Source organism: Pinus tabuliformis, chromosome 2_2 (genome assembly GCF_031772625.1).
Source record: "Pinus tabuliformis cultivar Carrire ecotype Pingquan chromosome 2_2, CPIR1, whole genome shotgun sequence".
NCBI classification, from domain to species: domain Eukaryota; kingdom Viridiplantae; phylum Streptophyta; class Pinopsida; order Pinales; family Pinaceae; genus Pinus; species Pinus tabuliformis.
Window position 1 is genome coordinate 179,333,327 of NC_142300.1, and position 12,881 is coordinate 179,346,207.

Here is a 12,881-nt window from a genome sequence, read left to right on the forward strand (position 1 = left end):
CCTTCATCTTCGTTATCGTCTTCCTTTGAACTTCCTTTTGAACGCTTAAATTTCTCCTTTCAAACCAATTTTTTTAGCTAGCTTTGCATAATCCTTCCACACATGAAGCATCTAGTAATGAAGGATTTGGGTAAATTTCCTAGAATCCCTAATTTCAATTTTCTCCGGTAAAACTTCATGTATATCAATTTCTAATAGTGATTTTATCACTTTTTTTTTTTTTATTATTATCAAGTTTTGAGTGGAAGTCTACCTCAAGATCAATGAAACTTCCAATCCTAATATTATTGCTTTCAAAACTTCCACATCCCATAATTTTGATGATAGGATAGGAAATTATATCCACACTGGTTGCATATACAACTACTCATTTCTTGGATCGAATTAGGGTTTCCACTGCCCTAATTCAAGGATCAAAGGACCTGTTTTTTTTATAAAGTAAAGTTATATTAAGATTTAAAAAGACATATCAAAACAATTTATGGTTTTCCTTGGCCTACCACTTGGGAAATCAAATCGATAGCAAAACCATAAATGTTTCCATGATCCAAACAAAATATTTTTTTTTAATTTTATAAAAAAACAAAAATATTGCATTGCTTGGCTAAGAAGTTTGATTTAATAACCAACTTGGAGATAAAAAATGATAAAAGTAACTTAAAAAAATCAAAATCCCGAGGAATCATCATTTGGATTTGGAGGAATTTGAAGCATCCATTGCAATGGGTTCCTTGTTGCTGCCACGAGAGAATATAGGATATGGGGGAAGGACTATATAGTCTCCAATACGACTTAGTTGCCTATACAAGTTCCTCATTGACAATTGTCACTTGTCCAACATAAGAAGGATTCCTTCCCCAACCTCCTTTTGATCCAACAAGACCCCACCTAGTAGGAGCTTGAAATGTTAGTAGATGTCAACAATATACATTTACTCGCTATAAAGACCGCTAGTATGCCAAGTATTAGGCACCGAATAAACTATTTCCCCAAGCACTTTAGAGTCTATCAAACAAGCACTTTCCCCAATTATGTCTCTTTCCACCTATGCAATTTCCTCTTGAATAACCTCTAAAGTGTTAGCCATGTATATTTGTGCTGAAATGGAAGTTATTTGTTGTGTTGGGTGTGGAGCCTGATTATCTTCTTGATTGTTCAGAGGTTTTTTTGTTTCAGCCACATTGGATCCCTGTTCTTAACGGGGCGACAACGCCACCTGTATGATCGTCGTTAAGGGGGGCAATGATGGTTTTATGAGCAACCCCCTAGTGGGGGGTTCGGGGGCAGCACCCCCGAAGTTAAAATAGATGAAAATTTTCCTTGTAAAATATTATAATTTTGTAGTCAATCTAGGACGTTCATTAGGCGGATGAGGCTTCATAGAAAAATGACCGAATACATAAGCAGATGAAGCAACAATCTATCCCATAGGCTATCTTTAGCCTCGTAGGCGTTAAAATAATTTTTTTCTTTCTTGCTTTCTTATTATTTTAGCTTATTTGTCCACCACAACTTTATTTGTCTCGAGAGTCTCTCGTTGAACATTTTTTTTTTTTTTGATAATTTATCTCCAAAACACAATCGACATGTTTAAACTACTTAACGAATCGACATGTTTAAACTACTTAACGTTAGCGTGTCATGTGAAAAGAGAGAGATGGTTAAAAAAAGACTAGAAATAGGATTTTTACATGTTTAGAAAGGACCAAGACCAAAATATGAGGGCGTAAAACATAAGGTCAAAATTCAAACAATTTAAAACATGAAAGCCTAGATTGCGCTTAGGTCGATTGGGACTTCATGTAGTGAGATCTGACGGAAGAACTTTTGCAGAGAGCAGAATAGCGGGCGCGTAACTGAGGCACAGACACTGCTGATGTCCGCATATACATATAGCCCTATATTCTACTCTTTGTGATATATCATCAAACACACTTCAAGTGTGAAACTACTGTTGTTCTTGAAAGCAGAGTGAGAGCGATGGGGGGGAACAAGCGCGGCCGCACGCAGCGGAGGCACTTCAGGCAAGGGCGAGAGAACGTATGGAAGAAGCCGAGAGCACCACCGTCAGCCTCAGAAGCAGCCCAGACTCAATGGGAACCCTTGGTCACACAAAATCTGGTTTTCGAGCAGTATTACAAGGTAGTGACATTCCTATCTTCTTATCAATTTAAGTTTATATGAGCTACATACGTGCATGTGAGTCACATACAGCAATTTTTGTCCCTCTCAGTCTCTAATTATCATTATCATCAGTAGCAAGATTTGACATAACATGATTGATGAAGCCCAACCCTTTCTAATTATCTATCTATAAAGTATACTCAATAAAACAAACTACCCATTTGGTTTGGATTCCTTTCCTCTCTCGTGTCATCTCGCATTTCTGCAAGCACTAATGAACCCCGTCCCTGGAACTCCTAACTATAGGTGGGCAAGCACAACTCAATTTGAATGAATGTGAATGCGGGTCGAGGCACATGCGTAATATGCTTAAAAAAATGAATGGATTCCCCCCTTCAAGCCAAGGACTTTCCCCACTTATTGTCTGGGTGAAATATCTTGGTTTATTGGTATTTACGGAGGACATTCTATTAGGTGTAATGTTTTTAAAAATAATTATAAATCCAAGCTCAGTATTTTTCCACTACGTTTGTAAAGCATCCTGCCCTTTCTAATTGTTAAACCTACGTTGCGAAGCAATTTACAAAAATAAGAGTAAAGGGCTTCCTCTTAAGTTTGCTGTGGTAGCAGTAGGATTTCCCTCATTGTGCTGTATCCTATTGTATTTGCCCGGAGAGAAAAGCTATAATAAGTTCACTACTTGCACCACTATATTTAGTTATATGAAACAATCTTGAGCAAAGCATCTTGCCATAGAGGTGCTGAGGAATTAAATGAAGTTGGTAAACTCAGAACTGTATCACTTGGCAATGCCACGACTTAGTGTTGTGGTTTGTGATGACCATTTCTCCTGTTTGATATCATTCCCTAAACAGTTGTGTGTGACTCGCTAATTTCCCCATCTCTCTACCGATATGTTTCTCACTTCAGCAACAAGTTGGGTGGTGCAAGTCTCTTTGTCCTTTTATCACTACATGACCTTTTTAAACTATCAACTTTTCTTTAGATGTGTCATTTGTAATAAATCCTATTTGTCTGTGTCAGTATTTAAAAGATAAAATGGAAATATGGCTTTTTACAGACAGTAATAAGTATACCTGGAAATCGGTCATTCTACACTGTCACACTTAAAGTAAAAGAAAGATATGTTTCGTAATCTTAATAATTGTTTGAATGCTAAACCAATATCCATAGCCATATTTGCCAAACTTCATATTTGAACCTGGGTCGTTGTCACAACAACCACACTAGGTTACTGCTAGATCACAGCCCAACAGACAACCTGTGTCCATATTTGTACGACTTGATCATGGATATATGTTTTGGATGGATTCCACTCTTTTTTTATGAAATAGTGAGCCACTGAGCAGTGTTGATGTCTTACAACTCTTATTCAAACTGGGAGTTAGCTCACATTAGACCAACGTTTCATCACAGCAGGCGGACAAGTTTCTGCTATGGGAGGGGAAGAAGGGGCCAAATCTTAGGGGATGATATATGGGACGACACTCATAAATTTTTGAAAAAATAGAAAAATGAAAATTATTTTTGTAAAAGCCTAAAACGATGGAGATACATTTTGGTTCTGCTTCTGCATTTGGCTCCCTTCCTACAACTATTGCTGTTGGTTCTTATCATCAAGTTGGAAAGTGAGATGATGTCACATTAGATGGTGTAGAAAGCAGTGGAGTGTACATTGATGAAGACCAATGTTTATTTTTGACTGTTGAGTCTTAACGTTTTGTCATTGTGAAAATTTCAAGCCCTAGGTAACTAATGTTCTTGTGATCTCAATAAAACAAGTAGATTGCTGAATTTAGTTAATCCTGAATTTATATTGTAGATCATAGTATCAATCACACAACAGCTAGAGATTAAATAGTGGAAGCATACAAGTTAATTTCACACACACAGAGGTGAATATTTATTCAAATCAATTTTTTATTCCTTCAAACAACTTACAAGGAAAACTCTGCACACTGCCCCCAAAACAGTACTGCCTGGTTACCAAAAAAACACCCTGAATTGAGCTTGTACATCTTGCTGGGAAATACTAGAAACAACAAAAAACTGCTGTACTACCTGTGGGACAGCTTGTATGGCATATCCACACGATTGTACGGACCTGCCTGTATGACTGTATGGAGTTGTTTCATATTCCTGTACGGAACTGCTCAGAGCATGTAGTAACTGTTGCCTGTTGCCTGGATTCACCTTTGCCTGAATCCCTGCTCTCCCACTCTAGGTTACTCAACCGGTCAACTACTTGTGTGTTTTGAAAGCCTCTACCTTGCCTTGTCTTTTAATTTTGGTGGAGAATCTATTTTTAAAATTACTCTTAGTCTTAAGTCATGCATAAGATACAATTTTAGATTCAGCTGCTTGTTGAATTTCCACGAAAATTCTGCAACTGCTATGATGAACCATCCAAAACTAATTATTTTTCACCAAGACACAGAATTCCTCAACAATAGAAGCAGCGGAATTAAACAAAGAGATAAAGACACAATTACACAAGAGACAAAATAAATTTTTCTAGGGAATCCAACCGGGAAAACCCTCTACTCACTGTAGATTTTATTGAAAGAGTTTGAGCATATGAATCTCTTACAAGGCAAAACTGTTTCACTCAAGAACACACTTGTTCTTGTTGCTTGGATTAAGCTTGAAACTCCCTGCAATCCTCTCAACCTAGCTCCTACTTCCTTGCTCAATCCAGCCCCTATTTCCTAGTGCAATAGTGACTCCTATTATTTAGGAATTCCTCCTAAACCCTAGTGCTGGTCTGCAAGGAAGTCTCCCTCTCAATGCTCTGCGTATTGGCTGCTCCAAGAGTACGCTCTCACTGCAAGATGCTCTCACACACACAACCTGCGCATACAAGAATGAATTACAAAGGTGCCTTTGTCCTCCTTTAGGTTTTTCGACTCAGCTATAACTGGCAAGTTTAAATTTAGAACTCGTACTTGTGACTGATTTGTGAACTGAGTCCAACTGACTCATCTAACTTGTCGTAGCCTCAATGAGATAGCGAGACTCTCACTCGTCCTTTTCCAAAAATAAACTTGCACTTGGAGTTAAACAAAACTGAGCCTCCAACTCCTGCGCATGAGTTAACTGCTCCATGGCTCGTCCTATTTCCTAGGAACTTGTGCATGCTAAAGGAAGACTAAGTGAGGTCTGCCTTGACTAAGGCACAAGTCAAGAAGACCTTTCTCGCTACTATTTTCAACACTCCCTCTTTGTGAGGAAGGTGCTTCTGGAAGAACCTCGTCCGCCTGGATTTGTCTCCTTAACTACCTTGTTCCTCGTTGCTACAGTTGCTCCCCTTGAACTAGATGACTTCCTTGCTTTCTTTTGCGGAATCTATGCTGAAGACCTATTCTTTCCAACCATACTCTGTGAGTCTATCACTTCAGTCATAAGTGCCTTTGTGGTTGTTTCCTTTGGCTGAAGATGACACTGGAAGATTCAATTCTTTCCTGATCTCTCTTAAACAAATCTTTTGCTCACTTGGCTCAAACTTTCCCTATATTAAGAGTCACTGACTGAGTGGCTACCTCCACTCGCCCTGGGCTTTGCTCCTCATCATCTTGTTGGTCAGCCCAACTACTAGCTAGCTTAGACTCAAACCGAGATACCGACTGAGGCTCCATCTTAAGTAGCTTTTTCTCAGGTACTCTAATTTGCTCTTTCTCTAAGGGCTCCTTCTGAGTTTTGCTCTCCTCAACCATGACTTCTCTACTCTGAGCTTTCTCTGCCTTGTTGCTCAAGGTGAACCTGTCTCTACTTGGAACTTATAGATATTCTTCATCCTCACACCTATCTGCTTCTTACATCCAAAAGCTAAGTGCTGGAGGTAAGCCTTACCTCAGCTGAAGATGGCATCATAACCCTTGTCCTCAAGGGTAGCTACCGAAACAAGATTTTGCTTTAATCCTGGAACATAGAGGCCCTCTTTGAGATGAAGAGGATTACTTGACTCCCTCTGAAAACTGACAGTACCAATTCCTCTAACTGCATACATGCCATCATATCCTCGCTTAATCTGAAAATGCATGCCCTTTTCCTTTAGGTGGTTGAAATCCTTCTTATTTCTGGTCACGTGGAAGGATGCTTTTGAATTAATATACCATACACGACTGTCTGCTGAGCTTGCCATACAAGGAATCAATGAGAAATCTTTCTCGAACTGGGCAAAAAATGCATCTACCTCCGTTGATGTAGCTACATGATCCTTACTGGACTTTTTCTTCCACTTAGTGGCACAGTGTCCAAACTCATGGCATTGGAAGCACTTGATCTTGCTTAGATTCTTCTTCTTGCCTTCTAACTGGACTCGGCCACTCCTTGGCCCTCATTGCCCTTGCTACCTTTGCTTGCCATGGAAAAGTTCTCCTCGTCCATTGTTGTAGCTGATCTACCATCTCTAGTCCCTCTCAGATTTCTTCTTGAACGTAGTCAGCCCATAGCCTTTCCCAACTAGGAAAATTTTTTCTGCCACTTTTTGCATCATGTAAATCATACCAATACTTGTGAAGTCCTAGAAGAGCAAAACTCACAAGGTCATGCTCTGGTACAATCACGCCCACACAACCCAGCTTATCTCGTACCTAAGTGAACCATGACAAATATGCGACGATGGGCTCTCCAACGCTCATCCGTATACTCCTTAACTTCTCCTTAAGAGCAAGCTTTCTGGTATCATTGGTACATTGATATAGATCTAAAATAGTTTTGAACATCTAAAAAATTGTCTTCTTCTTTTGGATATGAGGAATTATATGATCTCTGACCCCTTATAGAATAATCCTCCTTGCCTTGATATCATTCTTAGTATGTTGGGTCAACTGTTGGGGATCTTGTGGTGGTGGTATAATGTTCTTGACAAACTCTCCCACCCCATTATCCTCCAATACTATCATGACCCTCCCTTTCCATGAGATGAAGTTAGAGGCTCTCTGTAAATAGTGGCTTGATCTCAACCCTTGGAATGCCATCTTGCTTACCCAAATATCTCTCCTCCACAAATTGATCTTTGTCCTCCACATGTCCCTGCAATCATCAACTAGACAACTTTTGTGCAACTGTATGTTCGCTCCTCCTTGACCCTGTTAGTATTCTCTGCGGTCTCCTTAGGACGACCCTAACCAATGACCATTACAGACCATACAACTTTATGTTTACCCCAATCTTGGACTCTTCAAGTCTGCGTATCACCATGAGGAAATTCAAGCCTTAAACCAACACTCAACCAACACAGTTCAACTCCTTTAAGGGACTCAACGCTCCCTGATGCACTAAAATAGCTTTGCCCTAGTAACAGGAATAAACCATAGTCTTATGCACAAAATACCAGCCCAAGCACTCATCTAACCTGCACAGAAAATTCACCTTATTCACAGAGTAAACTCCTTCACAAAATACTCCTCTCAAGGTTGTGGCCTTTTCTCCTGAGACTAGACGTCCACTTTAGGCATGTCTCACATATGATGAATTGCCTTCTATCTATTAATCAATTTGGTGTTGGTCATTACTCTGGTCCTCGCTCCAATACCATGTTGAATTTCCTCAAAAAATTTGCAACTGCTACGATGAACATTATGAAACTAATTTCTTTTCACTAAGACACAAAATTCCTCAACAATAGAAGCAACATACTTAAACAAAGCGATAAAGACATAATTACACAAGCGACAAAAATGTTTCAATTTCTTTTCCACATTAGCAATCACATCAGCATAAAGTAAACTGCAGATAGAACATAAATATAAATTGCAGAAGACAAGCCAAGACAAGAGGACACAAGATGTGGCGCTAGCCAGGGACAAACCCCAATGTGGGGAAACCCTTGATCAATTCTTCTTTTATGTTCTTCAAAGTTCAGCAGAGAAAGTGAGAGAGATAGTACATTTACAATAGAAGTCAATCACTTTGACTTTTGATATCGGCATGAGATCAGTTGAAGACATATTGCTTCAACTGATTCTCTAAGGTGACTCGTTCACCTATCATAGTGCTGCATCTCGTCTATTTGCTGCACATTACCGTGTGACACCTTGCTGTACTGTCACATGTGTTGAACCTTGATGATTGAGCTGCTCTCATCTTCATGCTGCTCATCATGTTGCATCTTCCATGGTCTTATTCATCATCAAGCTACCCATGCTCATGATCTCATTCATCATTATGCTACCCATATTCATATCATCATGCATCATTATGCTGCCCATGCTCATATCATCATGCTGCTTATTATGCTGCCCATGATCTCATACATCATGTTGCCTTCCTTTGCAGACAGATGCTCCGGCTGTTTTAGCAGTTCCCGGTAGTTCCAGCTTTTCTGGCAGTTTCGACATTTTTGGCTTTTTCGGCTTTTCTGGCTTTTCGGGTATTTCCGGCTTTTCCGGCAGTTCCGACTTTTCCAACTTTTCTGGCTTTTCCGGTATTTTCGGCTTTTCCAGCTTTTCCGGCAATTCTGGCAGTTATGACTTTTTTGGTAGTTCCAATAAGAGGGATCCAATAAAAATATCAGCTGCCATAAATAATACGACCCACATGGAGTTTGGCCCTAGTTGCCAATTTTAACACTCCCTCTCAACTAGGGAGAACTCCATCCGCTGATCCATATGTCCAACTGTACTATCTCTGCTATCAGTGCCCTGCACTGCTCTGCTCAGCTCTGCTGGCTCTGCTCAGCTCTGCTGGCTCTGCTCTGCTCAGCTCTGCTGGCTCTGCTCTGCTCAGCTCTGCTGGCTCTGCTCTGCTCAACTTAGCTCTGCTGAACCATGAAGAAGAAGAATTGATCGAGAATGTGTCATACCATTCTCCACTGACCCGAAGTTAGTCTTAGAGTGTGTACCACTGGTCTCAGACTAGTTCTCAATCGACCCGAAGTCAGTGTCATAGTAGGTACAACTCCTACCACTGGTCCCAAACTAGTACTCTACTGACTCGAAGTCAGTCTCAGAGTATGTACCACTGGTCCCAGACCAGTCCTCAACCGACCTGAAGTCAGTGTCATAGTGGGTACAACTCCTACCACTAGTCCCAAACCAGTATCATTGATCCCAGATCAATGAAGGTCATCCTAGCATAGGGAGTACGGTAGATACAACGATGTGTCCATCGGTACTACTATGGTCCCTATCCTCATTTCCCTGCTCATTGATTAGATGAGAGGTACTTCCCATGAGTCCCAGACTGCATGGGTAGGATGCCTCAACAAGAGAACTTAATCAATCCTGTCCTCACAGGAGAACTAATCATCCTGCTACACAATTGCCATGGAGAACACATCATCTAGGCCTCACAGGAGAATTAATCATCTTGCTACACAATCGTCATGGAGAACACATCATCCAGACCTCACAGGAGAACTAATCATCCTGCTACACAATCGTCATGGAGAACACATCATCCAGACCTCACAGGAGAATTAATCATCCTGCTACACAATCGTCATGGAGAACACATCATCTAGACCTCACAGGAATATTAATCATCCTGCTACACAATTGTCATGGAGAACACATCATCCAGACCTCATAGGAGAATTAATCATCCTACTACACAGGGGAGCGAATCATCTTGTCCCACAAGAGAGCGAATCATCTTGTCCATAGGAGAGCTGTCTCACAAGAGAGCGAATCATCTTGTCCCACAAGAGAGCGAATCATCTTGTCCACAGGAGAGCGAATCATCCTGTCCACAGGAGAGCGAATCATCTTGTCCCACAAGAGAGCGAATCATCTTGTCCACAGGAGAGCGAATCATCCTGTCCACAGGAGAGCGAATCATCCTGTCCCAGTGCGCACCACTAGGGGAGGGTGAGTCACCCTGTGGTCGTATGTTGCTCCAGTAAGAACCACAAGCCCCCAGAGCTCCCAGAGCTCAATGTATACAACATGCAGGACCCTTGTACAAGGGTCTCTTGACAACTCCAAGTTGTTCGGGAAAATCACAGATTTGATCTTTCCCCTGAGGCTTAGACAAAGTGTAGTGACTTGTACATCATCTCATAGCGATGGAGCTTCCTTGCTCATAGACTTACCATATCCCAGATAAGGTAGTATCTGATGTCTATCTGCTAGAGCAATCGTTGAATACGGGATTCCTCAATAATCGAATCCCACCTCTGGTTGTCACAGAGAATCACAATGGTACAAACAGCTCACTTGAAGAGCTTCCCCAACCAGGCAACTTCATACGAGATCATACTCGTAGATATGTATCTGGTCTCAACGGTGCTTATAACAACCAACTTTTGCTTCCTGCTCATCCATGATATCGAAGCAAAATCCAAAGAGAAACAACACTAAGAAGTGCTCTAGTGATCCTCCACATTGCCTGCCCAATCAACATTCGAATAATCATGCAGTGTCATATTTCCGACAGTGTATCTCAATCCATGAGAGGTTGTGCCCCGAAGACATCCTTGAAGATTCTTGGCACCAATCTAGTGAGGTTCAATGAAATGTGAGCTCACCATGCTAACTGCAAAACATATGTCCGGACGGAAGTTCACCAAGAACATCAACGCGAATGAGTTTATGAGATTCAGAGGCATTTCCCAAATCTGGTCCGACATCACTACCATATAACTTCTGAAAGTTAAGATCCTCGAGGTAGTCACAGGCTTGCAGTTCACCATTCCACATCTGGAATCCAACTCCCTCTTACTTCTACAAATGAGAGGGTCTGCACCTGTTAGAAGTAGGTCGTCCTCATAAGGTGCTGGTATGAGAGGTCTATCATCCACAACCTTCGGATGGTTTGGATCCGTTTCACTCCTAGTGAATCTCAGCTTTATCAGACAGCTATCGATCCTCTCATACTATGCCCGGGGTGTTTTGCTTCAAGCCATAGAGGGCTTTCTTCCATCTGCATATGCGAGATTCTTGATTATCAATCTCAGACCCCTTGGGTTGTTCCAAACCTGTGGACCTGCTACATGAGGGGAATGGTCCCTTGTAAGATTTTCCTTTGGTACATCTCAGACATGTACTTTCATGCTCCTTTTGAATTCAGGCATCCCCGTCACCATTTGACTCACAGACTTTCGGTGCTACGTGACAATGGACATGGTCCCCAGTGGACTTCTTGCAATTTGATACAACCCTGAACTCAAAAACATCTTTGAAAATTCTATTTCCAAACACGTACCGTTCCATCGATGAGTGCCACCCTGAAACCTTTGACTTCCGTTTCCAAGATGGACACCAGGTTCTTCTTTCGATCAAGTACATAAAAGTGATTGAGGGTTCCTTGCTTTTTTTGAAGAGTCGACCATTTCCTTGATGACTTGCATTACCTTCGGACACTCCTTCGCATAATGGCCGAACTTATTGCAACCAAGGCATCCACCTTTCCTTCCACCCTTAGATCCGAACTTCCCAATGAAGTGATCTTTAGATGGGCCATTAGAAACTTCTGCTACGCCATTCTGATAATATGTTCTGCTTCGACTTCACCCTTTGTGAACTTAGAAGAGAGATGTGGAACCCATTGATCCTTTTGTCTTGTCCCTATTGTCTTTGGTGATTGCTCTTTCACTCTTGCTTGGGCATTGTCTTCACCTCAGCTCTGATACCATGTTAATTTTAGGTATGTTCTATGCTAGAGCAATTTATTTCAATTTCTTTTCCACATTAGCAATCACATCAGCATAAAGTAAACTGCAGATAGAACATAAATATAAATCGCAGAAGACAAGCCAAGACAAGAGGACACAAGATGTGGCGCTAGCCAGGGACAAACCCCAATGTGGGGAAACCCTTGATCAATTCTTCTTTTATGTTCTTCAAAGTTCAGCAGAGAAAGTGAGAGAGATAGTACATTTATAATAGAAGTCAATCACTTTGACTTTTGATATCGACATGAGATCAATTGAAGACATATTGCTTCAACTGATTCTCTAAGGTGACTCGTTCACCTATCATAGTGCTGCATCTCGTCTATTTACTGCACATTACCATGTGACACCTTGTTGTACTATCACATGTGTTGAACCTTGATGACGGAGCTGCTCTCATCTTCATGCTGCTCATCATGCTGCATCTTCCATGGTCTTATTCATCATCAAGCTACCCATGCTCATGATCTCATTCATCATTATGCTACACACTTGTTCTTGCTGGTTGGACTAAGCTTGAAACTCCTTGCAATCCTCTCAACGTAGCTCTTACTTCCTTGCTTGATTCAACCCCTATTTCCTAGCGCAATAGTGGCTCCTATTATTTAGGAATTCCTCATAAATCCTAGCCGTGGTCTTCTAGGAAGTATCCCTCTCAATGCTCTATGTATTTTCTACTCCAAGAGTATGCTCTCACACACACAACTTGTGCATACAAGAATGAATTACAAAGGTGCCTTCGTCCTCCTTTAGGCTTTTCGACTTAGCTACAACTAGCAAGTTTAAATTTAGAACTCTGACTTGTGACTGATTTGTTGACCGAGTCCAACTAACTCATCTAACTCGTCCTAGCCTCAATTAGACAATGAGACTCTCACTCATCCTTTTCCAAAAATAAACTCGCACTTGGAGACAAACAAAACTGAGCTTCCAACTCTTGTGCATGAGTTAACTGCTCCATGACTCGTCCTATTTCCTAGGAACTCATGCATGCTAAAGGAAGACTGAGCGAGGTCTTTCTTGACTAAGGCACAAGTCAAGAAGACCTTTCTCGCTACTATTTTCAACATTGCTAAATATAAGACTTTCACTTTTTTACCAAAGTGAATTACAAAATAGA

General features: G+C 41.0%; 1 protein-coding gene across 1 annotated transcript in view; it reads left to right on the plus strand.

The window, feature by feature from the left end:
- Positions 1-1,742: 1,742 nt before the first annotated feature.
- The window catches only part of LOC149191989 (uncharacterized), a 458,880-nt gene continuing 447,741 nt past the window's right edge, over positions 1,743-12,881 (plus strand). The window contains exon 1 of the mRNA XM_089404452.1: positions 1,743-2,142. Coding sequence (XP_089260578.1) covers positions 1,981-2,142 — 162 coding nt within the window. The 5' untranslated portion in view covers positions 1,743-1,980. The remainder of the gene's footprint in view (positions 2,143-12,881) is intronic.